General features: G+C 39.0%; 1 protein-coding gene across 12 annotated transcripts in view; it reads right to left on the bottom strand.

Annotated features, from left to right (window-relative positions):
- Window positions 1-14,064, bottom strand: part of STRBP (spermatid perinuclear RNA binding protein) — a 125,162-nt gene that overhangs the window by 25,168 nt on the left and 85,930 nt on the right. For all 12 annotated transcript variants that reach the window (XM_081067059.1, XM_081067066.1, XM_081067056.1 and 9 more), the window contains one exon: window positions 44-136. In XM_081067059.1, the coding sequence (XP_080923185.1) occupies window positions 44-136 (93 nt within the window). The remainder of the gene's footprint in view (window positions 1-43; window positions 137-14,064) is intronic.

Below are 14,064 nucleotides of genomic sequence, written 5' to 3' on the forward strand. Positions count from 1 at the left end.
AAACTTTCTAGTTCATATCTATAAGAATAAAAATTTTATATACTTTTCCTTAAGTTTCGTTTCATCTTCTTATTGGGATCTTTATCATCCCCTAATCCATCTTCAAATGGCCTCTTCAAAGCTGATGACCCAGCACCTAAGGAATTAAAAGAGATTTGTTATAGGTGAAAAGAATGACTCCCCTTACTCAACCAAATGCGTCTGGTATGTTCAGGGAGCGAAATCTTAGGAATCACAAGGACAATAGGATTTATTCATTAATGAATTAAATTACCATATTTATAATCTTGTAATAGCAAAGTTTTAAAGTGAATCTTTATGAAACAATTTAATAGTATCGCTTTTTATAAATATTTATTTTCCCATTTATTCATACAAATACAAATATCTATATGCATATATTGACACCTGTATATGCATGGAAAGGTACATATCAAAATGTTAAAGATAATTACCTCTGGTAGTAGGATTTATTTTTACTTATGTATTTTCAAATATTTCTTAATTTAACATTTGTTACTTGTATAAATTTTAAAGTCCACATCTTAAATCTCATGCTTTTGGAAATCTCATTATATCTCATACTACAAAATATTTTTCTGCCTATTCAAATGCTATTCAAGATTTTATTTACAGTTCATCTTCTCCATGAAGTTTTCTTCAGCTCTTCTCTCACCTCAACCTTGTAAAAGAGTTTCTGTGGTATCAGAAATATAAAGTGTCATATGTTGTCTGTGTCATTGCCTATTTCATATAGAGATCTTATGTTTCCTTAGCGCTCTATGACAGTCAAAGACATTCTGTCCTTGTCTTGTACCTTAAAAACTAAATAAGACTTAGAAACAACGTAACAGGTATGAAACAAGAACTAACTGATTTGACATCAATCAATTTCCTGGATAAAGAAGCTAGTTAGTAAACGCTGCCACTGCATAAGGCAGAAGCTTTGCTGTCCAAGTGAGGAGCAATCAGAGAAAAGCTCATCAAGCGGTCCATGTATCTTAAAGAACTCTCAGTCTTCAACTTAAAAGCTAGTTGTTGGTTTTTTCCTTAAGGAAAGTTATGCTCAAGAGGTTCATACTGGGCCGGCCCGGTGGCTCAGGCAGTTGGAGCTCCATGCTCCTAACTCTGAAGGCTGCTGGTTCGATTCCCACATGGGCCAGTGGGCTCTCAACCACAAGGTTGCCAGTTCAATTCCTCGCAAGGGATGGTGGGCAGCGCCCCCTGCAACTAAGATTGAACACGGCACCTTGAGTTGAGCTGCCGCTGAGCTCCCAGATGGCCCAGTTGGTTGGAGAGCGTCCTCTCAACCACAAGGTTGCTGGTTCGACTCCCACAAGGGATGGTGGGCTGTGCCCCCTGCAACTAGAAACGGCAAATAGACCTGGAGCTGAGTTGCGCCCTCCACAACTAAGACTGAAAGGACAACTTGAAGCTGAACGGCACCCTCCACAATAAGGATTAAAAAGACAACAACTTCACTTGGAAAAAAGTCCTGTAAGTACACACTGTTCCCCAATAAAGTCCTGTTCCCCTTCCCCAATAAAATCTTAATAAAAAAAAAAGAGGTTCATACTGAGATTAACAGCATATCCTCTGATCATGAAGATTTATTGTCCCTTGGGGTAAACACTGACTTCAGTATTTGCTTGAGTCAATACTTACCACTCAGGTCAATCAATCTTGATGTTCTTTTCTCTTCAGCAGAAGGCACTAGCTGCTTATATCTGCTTAGCACTGTATTTCATTTGCATTACCTAAAACTGTGAGTGTGCCAGTCTCCCAGAATGCAGTCTTTCGGAGATAAAAGTTAAGAAGGAACGAAGTCTATTCAATCACTCAACCACTCATTAAGTTACATTAAAAGCTGCTCCCTGATTGTATGGAAACCACAAACTGGCCTAAATGCACAGATCCATCCTCTAAATCCTTGAGCTATATAGATAGAGTTCCATGAATTAAGCTTCATTCTACCACTCCAGCCAATGGAAAAGGCCTGTCAAATCTGGGCCTAGTCATAATATTAGGTTGGTGCAAAAGTAATTGCAGTTTTTGCAATTTTTTTAACCTTTTAAACCACAATTACTTTTGCACCTACCTAACAGTAATCTCAGACGGGGACGGGGGCAAGAAATGGGCTTGCTTTACAAAAATCAAGTATTTTCAACCTCTACCATAACTAGAAGTGAGAAGTGATCATTAGAGAGGCAACAGTTTTTAAAAATAATATGTGTGTGCTTACCATATGACCGGCAATGTTCTTAACACCTTAAATGTACTACCTTATTTAATCTTCACAAGAACCCTCTGAAGCCTATACTTTAATCATCCTCATTATAATTTCATTCAGCAACAATTATTAATTGAACATTTTTTATGTGCAGGAAAATTTTAGGTGTTGGACATACAACAACACACTGTCTCAAAGAGATTATGCACAGTGGTGGGAACTAATAATTAAAACATGTCATATGGTTTTGAGCACAATGAAGAAAAAATGAAGAGCCTTAAGGGGAGGAGGTGCTGCCATTTTATCTGTGGTGCTCACCAGAAAGGTCTAAAGGTATTGCTGATACGGTGACATTTTGATGAGGACCTAAAGAAAGTACAGGTGAGCTGTTCGGCTATTGGGGAACAACCAACCCCAGGCAAACAAAACAGATCAGCAGGAACATGCTAAGAAACAGTAAGGGCCTGAAGGAGGAGGGTGGGAGAAGATGCGGGCAGAGAAGCAGTGGTTCTCAACCCCAGCTGCTACTAATTCACCAGAGCACCTTGTACAAAATACTGAAGTTCCCCTTCCAGTAGGAGAAAGGAAGTAAACTGAAAAAGCCTTCCTGATGCAAGCAATTATAAAAGCTGGACAATATGCAGAATATCTGGTCCTAGACAATAAAGACTATGGAGCCAAGATCTGGGGGATGAAGGAAACCCAGCATTGGGGGCCACATTTCCCCTAGGGGCATCTTCCAAATCCGGAAGAGGCCAAAGAACTGATAACAACAGAAAATAAAAAACAGTTTTAACTAAATGATAATGAAAATACTGTCAAGAGTATAATGCACATAAATCTGGGCTTAAAGAAAAACTTACAGTCTTAAGAGTATAAAATAAGAGACTAAAAAAAATCAATAATGTATACATTCATCTCTCTCAAAAAGTTAAAAGAAATAACAGTAAATTAAACACAAAGAGGGTAATGTGGAGGAAAAACAAAGGATAAGAGCAGAAATCAATAAAACAGAATACAAGCATATATCAGATGACCAACAAAGCCAAAAGGTGATCTTTCTTTAATTTATTTATTTTTTATTAGTATCAGGTGCACAAGACAAAGTGATACTTAGACGTTTATCTTTTACATCCCTCCCACTGTTTGAACGCTCCTCCCCCATCCACTATCCCTCTGACATCGCACAGAGACATTACATTTCCACTGTCTCTATTCCTAATGCTGTACTCCGCTTCTTGTAAGTACATACATACACACACACACACACACATATACAAACTTGTAGTTGATATTCATTATTGTTCAGCTTCAGCTTCAGGTGTACAGTGCAGTGATCAGGCATCTACATCATCCCTGAGGTGGTCTCCCTAATGAGACACGTGTCCATCGGATACCCTACAAAATCTTTACAACATTATTGATTACGTTCCCCAAAATAATTTTCAAAACCCACTGGCCATCTTACGGTTACTGACTGTTTCCTAATCCCCTCACCTCCCCTCTTATTCCCACCCTCCCTCCCATCTAGCAACCCTCAGTTTTTCCTCTATGTCTCCAAAATTGTTTCTGATTAGCTCATTCACTTATGCTTTTCTTTAGATTCCGCGCATAATTGAGATCATATGGTATTTGTCTTTCTCTGTCTGACATATTTCACTTAACATAATGTTCTCTAGGTCCATCCATGTTGTTGCAAATGGTAAGATTTCTTTCTTCTTTGTGGCTGTGTAATACTCCATTGTATAAATGTACCACAGTTTCTTAATCCAGTTATCTACCGATGGGCATTTCCGTTGTTTCCATATCTTGGCTATTGTGTAGAGTGCTGCAATAAACATAGGAGTGCATAAAGATTTTTGAATTGGAGTTTTGGATTTCTCTGGATAGATACCTAGGAGTGGAATTGCTGGATCATAAGGTAGTTCCAATTTCAGATTTTTGAGATACCTCCATACTGTTTTCCATAGTGGCTGCACCAATCTGCAATCCCACCAACAGTGCACAAGTGTACCCTTTTCTCCACATCCGCACCAGCACTTGTTGTTTGTTGACTTACTGATGATAGCCATTTTGACTGGGATTAGGTGGTATCTCATTGTGGTTTTTACTTGCATTTCTCTAATGATTAGTGAGTTTGAGCATTTTTTCATATGTCTGTTGGCCATCTGCATGTCCTTTTTAGATGGACGTGAATGTCTCTTCACGTCCTCTGCCCATTTTTCAATTGGGTTGTTTGTTTTTTTGGTGTTGAGTTGAGTAAGTTTTTTATAGATTTGTGATATTAATCCCTTATTAGATATATCATTGGCAAATACTTTTCCCATTCAGTAGGATCCCTTTTTGTTTTATTGATGGTTTCCTTTGCTGTGAAAAAACTTTTTAGTTTGATGTAATCCCACATGTTTATTTTTTCTCTTACTTCCCTCGCACGAGGGGATATATCAGTAAAAATCTTACTCCGGGTAATGTCTGTGAAATGTCTTCCTATATTTTCTTCTAGGAATTTTATGGTTTCAGATCTTACATTTAAGTCTTTAAGCCATTTTGAATTTATTTTTGTATATGGTGTAAGGAGGTGGTCTAGCTTCATTTTTTTGCATGTGTCTGTCCTGGTTTCCCAGCACCATTTATTGAACAGACTGTCTTTACCCCACCGTACAGTCTTGCTTCCATTGTTGTAGATTAAATGGCCATATAGGCATGGATTTATTTCTGGACTCTCTATTCTGTTCCATTGATCTATGTGTCTGTTTTTATGCCAGTACCATGCTGTTTTGATTACTGTACCTTGTGGTATAATTTGATCTCAGGTATTGTTATACCTCCCCCTTTGTTCTTATTTCTCAAAATTGCTGAGGCTATCCGGGATCTTTTATGGTCCCATATAAATTTTAGGATTATATGTTCTATTTCTGTGAAAAACGTCGTTGGTAGTTTGATAGGAATTGTGTTGAATATGTATGTTGCCTTAGGCAGTATGGACATTTTAACTATATTAATTCTTCCTATCCATGAACATGGTATGTGTTTCCATCTATTTGTATCTTCTTTCATTTCTTTCTTCAGTCTCTTATAATTTTCTGAGTACAGATCTTTCACTTTTGGTTAAATTTATTCCCAGGTTTTTATAGTCTTTGAAGCAATTGTAAATGGGATTGTTTTTTTAATTTCTCCTTCTGATGTTTTATTATTGGCACATACAAATGCAACTGATTTCTGAATATAAATTTTGTATCCTGCTACTTTACTAAATTCATCTATCAGCTCTAATAGTGTCTTGGTGGAGTCTTTAGGGTTCTCTATGTATACTATGTATAGTATCATATCATCTGCATATAATGACAATTTTACTTCCTCCTTACCAATTTGGATGCCTTTTATTTCTTTTTCTTCTCTGATTGCTGTGGCTAGAACTTCCAGCACTATGTTGAATAGAAGTGGAGACAGTGGGCAACCTTGCCTTGTTCCTGATCTTAAGGGGAATGATTTTAGTTTTTCCCCATTGAGTATGATGTTAGCTGTGGGTTTATCATATATGGCCTTTATTATGTTTGAGATATGATCTCTCTATTCCCACTTTCTTAAGGGTTTTTATCATAAATGGCTGCTGGATTTTATCAAATGTGATTTTTCTTGTTTCTTTAGGTAGGCCTGCAACGCTATGAATTTCCCTCTTAGGACTGCTTTCAGGGCATCCCATAGATTTTGGGTCGTCGTGTTTTCATTTTCGTTTGTCTCGAGATATCTTTTGATTTCTTCCCTGATCTCCTGATTGACCCATTCATTATTTAGTAACATGTTATTCAGCCTCCATGAATTGGTGTGTCTTTCAGTTTTTTTCCTGTAGTTTATTTCTAATTTCATAGCACTGTGATCAGAGAAGACAATTGGTATGATTTCAATTTTCTTAAATTTATCAAGACTTGTTTTGTGGCCTGACATACGGTCTATCTTGGAAAATGTTCCATGTGCCCTTGAGAAGAACGTGTATTCTGCAGCTTTGGGGGGAAATGTTCTGATAATATCAATTAAATCCAAGTGGTCCAATGTGTCATTTAAGGCTGTTGTTTCCATATTGATTTTCTGTCTGGAAGAACTGTTCCTTGTTGTCAAAGGTGTGCTAAAGTCCCCTACTATGATAGTGATACTGTTGATCTCTGTCTTTATGTCCGTCAATATCTCTTTTATATACTTAGGTGCTCCTATGTTGGGTGCATAGATATTTACTAGGGTTATGTCCTCTTGTCGGATCGATCCCTTTATTATTGTATAGTGCCCATCTTTGTCTTTTAATATGTTCTTCATTTTAAAGTCTATTTTGTCAGATATAAGTATTGCAACTCCAGCTCTTTTCTCATTTCCATTTGCCTGAAATATCTTACTCCAACCCTTCACTTTCAGCCTGTGTGTGTCTTTTGATCTGAGGAGAGTCTCTTGTATACAGCATATACAAGGGTCTTCCTTTCTTATCCATTCAACCACCCTATGTCTCTTGATTGGAGCATTTAATCCATTTACATTTAAAGTAATTATTGATAGGTACACAGTTATTGCCATTTTTAAATTTGTAGTTAGATTGTTTTCATCTTTCTTCTATTTACAGAAGTCCTTTTAGTATTTCTTGTAATGCTGGCTTGGTGGTAATAAATTCTTTTAGCTTATTCTTTTCTGGGAAGCTCTTTATCTCTTCATCAACTTTAAATGATAACCTTGCTGGATAAAACAATCTAGGTTGTAGGTCTCTGTTTTCCATCACTTTGAGTATCTCCTGCCCCTCCCTCCTGGCCTTCAATGTTTCTGTAGAAAAGTCATTTGATAGTCTTATGGGAGTTCCCTTGTATGTAACCCTCTGTCTTTCTCTTGCTGCTTTTAGGATTCTCTTTGTCTTCAACCTTTGCCATTTTAACTATAATGTGTCTTGTTGTGGGCTTGTTTGGGTTTATCCTGGTTGGAACTCTCTGCACTTCCTGGGCTTGTATGCTGGTTTCCTTCATCAGGTTAGGGAAGTTTTCAGACATCATTACTTCAAATATGTTCTCAATCCCTTGCTTCCTCTCTTCACCTTCTGGTATTCCTATGATGCTCATATTATTGCACTTGATGTTATCCCAGAGGTCTCTTAAACCATCTTCATTGTTTTTTCTTTTTTCTTTCTGTTGTTCTGTTTGGGTGATTTCTGCTAACTTGTCTTCTAAGTCGCTGATTCGATCCTCCGCTTCATCTAACCTGCTGTTAATTCCTTCAAGTGAGTTCATTTCAGTAATTGCGTTCTTTATTTCTAACTGGTTGTTCGTTATGATTTCTCTATCCTGCTTTATGTCGTCTCTAAGGTCCTTAAACATTCTTATCATCAGTGTTCTGAACTCTGTCTCTGATAGGTTGGTTACCTCTCTTTCATTTGGTTCCATTTCTGGAGGTTTCTTCTGTCCTTTTATTGGGACATGTTTCTTTGTTTTCCCATTCTGGCTGACTCTGTGTTTGCTTAGATGTATTAGGTAGATCCCCTAGAGTTCTTAGTTCTTGCTGGGTTATCTTATATAGTACGTGTCCTTTATATTTGACTTGTACTACTTCATTCTTCTCCTCTGCGTGTGCTCCAAAGGTGACTCTTGTGTTGTCTTAAGCTGGGCCCTGGTAGGGCAATTTCAGAACAAAGCAAATTACCAAGCACAAAAACAATAACAACAACAAAGAAAAAATCAAATACATTCACATGTAAAAACAACCGACAACTCACACTCAACACAGGCAAAGATATCAAAGATATAAAGACAAAACAAAACAAAGAAAAAGAAAAAGAAAAGGAAAAAGCAGTGCCAGTATTGGCTTAAGCCCACCAAGTAATCTCCAGGTTGTCCTCTGCTGTACCAAAGAGTCCTCTGTGTATTGTGCAGGCAGAGCCAGTCACCTGGTGCCCAGAGTGACGTTTGGACTACAGATTTAAATGCGTGGGGCTGAGAGGTTTGGATGGCAGTTTCTACAAAGTCAGTTCAGTTTCTACCCTTGCCTGCACATATGCGCACTGAGAGTAGCACCACCAGCCCTGTGTCCAGTTCTCCTCAGTCTTAGCGCACTTCTTACCTGTGTGTGTTTGTGTATGTGTGGCGGGCGGGAGATTTCTGAGCTGCTGAAAGTCCAGAGCTGTATCTGCCACCTACTGCTGATCCCTGGGAGTGCCTCCGCAGTTGTAATTGCCCTGCCCTAGGCAAGCCAGAAAGGGTGGGGGCTGGAAATGGAGGGGTCTTCTCTCTCTCAGCCCAGCCGTGTCACACTCTTCCCGCAGGCCAGAAAAGGTGGTGACTGGGGGTGGAGGAGTCTCTTCTCTCCTAGCCCAGCAAAAATCACTCTTCCCAGCCTCTTCCCTGGGTCAGAGCTGCATGCCAGTTTTCCCAGAGCCTGAGCATAAGGCTCCTCTGTAATCTGCCACTACTCCTCAGTTCAGGGTCCAGTTTAAGTCTCTGGAAGGGCAGGAGTAGGATTGGAAGAGCGGGGGGAGGGGCCCACATATGGCGTTTGTGTCCTTTTTCCGACCTAGGGCCCAACTGGCTGCCCCCTCGGCGAGAGAGATCAACTGTGGGATGCAGGGAAAGAGCCCACCTCCTGGCTTTTGTGTTCTCTGTTCCCTCCTGGGATCCCCTGCGTCTCTGCAGCTGCGGATGCCAGTAGCGTTTCCACCGCCGCAGATGCAGGCCGCGTCCCCACAGCCGCAGATGCGGGCCGCGTCTCCACTCCGCTCCCTTCCCTCTTCCCCTGCTCGCCCAATTTGCCGACCTTCAACTAATCCTTGCATGAGTCTCTTAGCTGTTCTGCGTGATGAGCAAAGAGTCCTTTTCAAAAGGTGATTTTTTTTTTGAAAAGACTAATAAAATGGATAAACCTCTAGTGAGAATGATCAAAAAAGAGGAGGTACAAATTATAAAAAAGGACATCACTACAGATACTGCAGACAATAAAAAGATGATTTATAATATTATATACATTTTAAAAACTACTTTTAAATTTAGATGAAATAGATAAATTCCTAGACAGTCACAATTTACCAAAACTCTCATAAGAGGATAACAGTCTTATGCCTATTAAGTAAATCAGATGCATAATTTAAAATCTTCCCACAAAGAAAACCACATGGCCAAATGGCTTCACTGATAAATTCTTCCTAACCTTTAAGAAAGAAATTAACACCAATCTTACACAGACTCTTCCAAAGAACAAAAAGAGAAGGGACACTTTCTAACTCACTTTACAAGGCCAGCATAACCTGAGAGGCAAAATTTGACCAAACATTACAACAAATGACATTTGCCAACAACTGCTGGCCAATCTCACACACAAATAACTGTGTGTGAAATGCTCACAAAAACCTATGCAAAATTGATCATACCAGTTTTATTTGTGATAGCCCAAAACCAGAAACAAAATGTCCTACAACAGGTGCACAGTTAAAGAAACTTAGCTCATCCATGCCACAGAATACTATACTTAGCAACAGAAAGGAATGAACTATTGACACATACAACATGGATGGGCCACAAGGGCAGTATGCTGGGGGTGGGAAGAGAGATCTCAAAAGATCACATACTATATAATTCCTTGAAATGACAAAACTACAGATAAATTAGTGGTTTCCAGGGTTTAGAAATGGTTAAGAGGAAAGGAGTCCGTATGACTATAAAAGGGGCAGCATGTGGAAGATATTTGTGGTGATGGAATAATTCTGTATCTTGACTGCAGCGATGGTTACAGAAATCTACACATGTGATAAAATAGCATAAAACATATACATACACATGGTATCAACGTCAATTTCCTGTTTGTGACAGAGAACCCAAATATCCTCCAAAAAGTAGAATGGATTAGTTGTAGTATATTTACAATGGATACTTTATAGCTATTAAAAGAAACTATAGCTATATGCAGCAACATAAGTGTATCCCAAATAATGCTGGACAGAGAGAAGCCAGTCACAAAAGATTAAACTCAGTACCATTCCATTTCTATAAAGTTCGAGACGATGTCAAATTAAATTGTTTAGGAAAGCATACATAGGTGGGAAAGCTATAAAGAAAATCAAGGAAATGATTATCAAAAAGTCAGGAATGATAGTTCATGGGGCAGAGAGGTGATGTGGAGGGATAAATACGAGGTGTGATCAAACAATACAGTGAAAGTATAAATAAAAAACAGTTTATTACAGTAAAAGACACATTGCAATTAATTCCCCTCAAAATACTCTCCCTTGCTTTAAACACACTTATCCCATCGTTCTTGCCACTTTCTGAAGCAGTTCTGGAAGTCCTCTTTTGTGAGTACCTTTAATTGTACTCTCATGGCTGACTCGATGTCCTGAATCGATTCAAAACATTTACCTTTCATGGTCATTTTGACTTTGGGAAGAGCCAGAAGTCGCATGGTGCCAGATCTGCTGAATAAGGTGGATGAGGACACACTGTCATGTTTTTGAGAGAATTGTTGTACCAGAAACAATGTGTGACATGGAGCCTTTAAGTTGTGATCACAAAATACAGTGCATTCTGCTGCCGAGTGCCATCCAATGGAAAGGCAGGGATCTTCAGTATGGGAAGCGGCATGTCGAACCTTAGTAACAATGTGTGACAAGTTTCAACTTGTTCGGTGCAGTCAAGTCGGGTGTGAGCTACGGTTGACAAAAGGTGTGTTTTAAAGTGTGCTGTAAGTCATCCTCCATCATGACAATGCTCCATGTCACACATCACTTCTCGTATATGGCAGTTTCTGTCAAATAAAAACATTACGGTGTGTCCTCATCCTCTTTATTCACCACATCTGGCACTGTGCGACTTCTGGCTCTTCCCCAAAGTCAAAATGATCATGAAAGGTAAACATTTTGAATCGATTCAGGACATCGAGGCAGCCACGACAGCACAACTAAAGATACTCATGAAAGAGGATTTCCAGAAGTGCTTTAGAAAGTGGCAAGAACGAGGTGATAAGTATGTTCGAAGTGAAGAGGAGTAGGGATTAATGGCAACATGTCTTTTACAGTAATAAATTTTTTAACATTCCCGTATTTCTTTTATCATACCTTGGTGGTATGGCTTCTGAGAAGCTGACAATGTTTCTTAACCAGGGTGGTGAATAAATGGAATTTTAAAATTATTTTTAATGGTACACTTTATACTTTCTATGTATGTGCTATATCTCATAACAAAATATGGGAGAAAAAAGTGTTCATCTGTGTCAAACGTTGCTGAAAAGTTGGCTAAGATGAGGACTGAAAACTACCCACTGAATGTAGTAACATGAAGGTCACAAGAAACTGGTAGAGTGATAAGGAAGAACGACTGAACAGAATAAGTTTAAAAGAAAATGAGGCCGCTCATTTTCTTTTAAATGGGCCACTTTTTTCAAAAGTTCTGCTATAAAGGGGAGCAGAGAAATGAGACTGTTGGGGGAGCTGCAGAATCAAGGGTGGGTTTGGTTTTGTCTGTCAAATGGCAGATATTACAGCAAGATTTTCTGCTGATGAGAATGATCCACTAGAAAGGGAGGAATTGCTCCTGGTGAGAAAAGAGAGAGTTGCTCAAATAATGTCTATTTGTAGGCAAAGGGGGAAGTGATATATTGGACAAGTAGAAAGGTTGGACTTAAGAGCCCAGACAGTTTATCAATAGTCAAGGGCGGGAAGGCAAAGTACATGAGTACTTTGAGCAAACAAGGTCATCAGGTGAGAATGAGGAATTGGAAAAGGAAGTATGAAATGAGAGAAGATGTGAAAGTTATCTAGGAAAACTGGAGCACTCTAGAACTTACAGGAGAACTGCCAGACAACACAAATAGTCCACTTAAGATTAATGTCCAACGCTCAAAGGGAAAACAGTCAAGATGACTGTATATTTTTTTCTCCAACGATGTTCAACAACCGGATATAGGCACAGAGTTAGATTTCAACCAGAGTTAGAATTCTGCAGGGAAGAGAGAATCAAGTGAAAGTATCTGCTAGGGAGTGATCATAATGGTGGATCATGAACTATAAGCAGAAAGGACAGAAGTGAGAACATGAGGATGGTGAAGGACTGTCAAGAGTGGAATCAAGGGTCAGGTTCAAGAATTGGAGTAGGGGTACTAGACACAACGATGACAGGAGGTGACTGGAGAGTACAGGTACAGTTATTGAAGACAAGGTCTAGGGTATGTCCACAGAATGGGTAACTGAGGCAAGGTAGAAAACAAAATATTTACGGGAGAGGAAGTCAAGGAAGAAAGAAGTCAGAGTTTTGAAAAAAGTGATCTGAATGCATACTGACATTACTGAGAATCACAAGAACAAAGTTTAAATGCCAATGTCAGGAGCTGGGTGCTAAAAACAGGAAACAATGAATGTAGTAAGGCTAGGAGGCAATGGCCTTGGTTCCCTCATCTGACAGCCAAGGCACAGAAGAGCTAAGTGACTTGCCCAGGTCCTGCAGCCAGTAACTGATAGGGCTTGAATGGAACACCAACAGCCTGGTTCTAGTTTAAGCTATAACGTGACAGACCAGCAGTTCACAAACTTTTGAGAAAGACCTTTAAAGTTAAAAACAAAAAAAATCTAAGCCATACAACAGTAGATATACTTTTACTACCTAGTAAAAGAAAAAATACAAAACTAAAAGAGCTACTATGAATTGAGTGACTGAAATAAAATTTTCCATTTCTAATCTTAAGAATCTCTGTATATTTGAATTTTCTATTCCATCACTCAGTCCACAGATAGTGCTTAATGCCAAATGCCTACGCGAATCCCTTTCAAAAATTCTTCACTGCCATATGAACACCCTCTTGAAAATGGCTTCCATTCCACAAATATTTATTAAGAATTGATTTATAATAACAATATGGCAGTATCTGAAGGATTCCTTACCCCTGAAGAGTTTACAGTGTATGGCAGTGATTGTCAAGCTTTTTAAGCCCTTTTTACCCTCTTAAAAAATTACTGAGCACCCAAAGAGCTTTGTTTTGTGGGTAATATCTATCAGTATTGGGCATATTAGAAATTAAAACAAAAAATTTTAATATAAGAAGACACAAAATAAACACTTCATTAGCCATCAGGGTGATGATGCCATCACATGTCATATGTAGCCTCTGGAAATCTGCACACCCATGAAAGAAAGAGTGGAAAAGGCCCCTCAAAAAATGCTTTAGTATTATGAAACGGTTTTGATCTTGTGAACTCCATGAAACACCTTTAGATCCATTGAAATTCTGTTGTCTAAATAAATAGATTGGACCAATGCACTATTTTTGTCATGTAAAAATTATCAGAATAATATCAAGTATTATTGGTGGGAGGTGGGTTGGGTGAAGAGTAACTGCTGTTAAACATCCCACCTTGTAGGATAACAAGAGATAAGGACGGGGGATGGGGGAGTGAGGTTTGTGGCATAATGAGGAGAGTTAGTGAATTCATATTTGAATCTGCTGTATTCCAGGCACTGAGTTGGGCACTTTAATCTGACAACAGCCAATATAGTGTGTGGGCGGGGTGGCGGGGGGCGGGGGGGGGGGGGGGCGTCACATCCCTAGCGGAGAAACTAATCATTGAAGGTCGAAAGTTAGTAAATAGTGGGGCTATGACTGGAATCCAGGTCTTGCTGATCCCAAAGCCTGTGCTCATTCTGCTGAAAACTCTAGGTTCAGACAGACTAGTACAAATGGAAAATAGTCCTGAATTTTCCAATATACTTTCTCTTCCTTTATATTTTTATTTTCTCTTTCTTGGTATGTAACACTTCCAAGCACAGTGATAAGGTCTCTCGGAGCTTATGGCTTATGTCTTCTCTTAGACCATGGGTTCTCAAAGTATGGTCCCT

The sequence above is a fragment of the Rhinolophus hipposideros genome (assembly GCF_964194185.1).
Source record: "Rhinolophus hipposideros genome assembly, chromosome: 11".
Lineage (NCBI taxonomy): Eukaryota > Metazoa > Chordata > Mammalia > Chiroptera > Rhinolophidae > Rhinolophus > Rhinolophus hipposideros.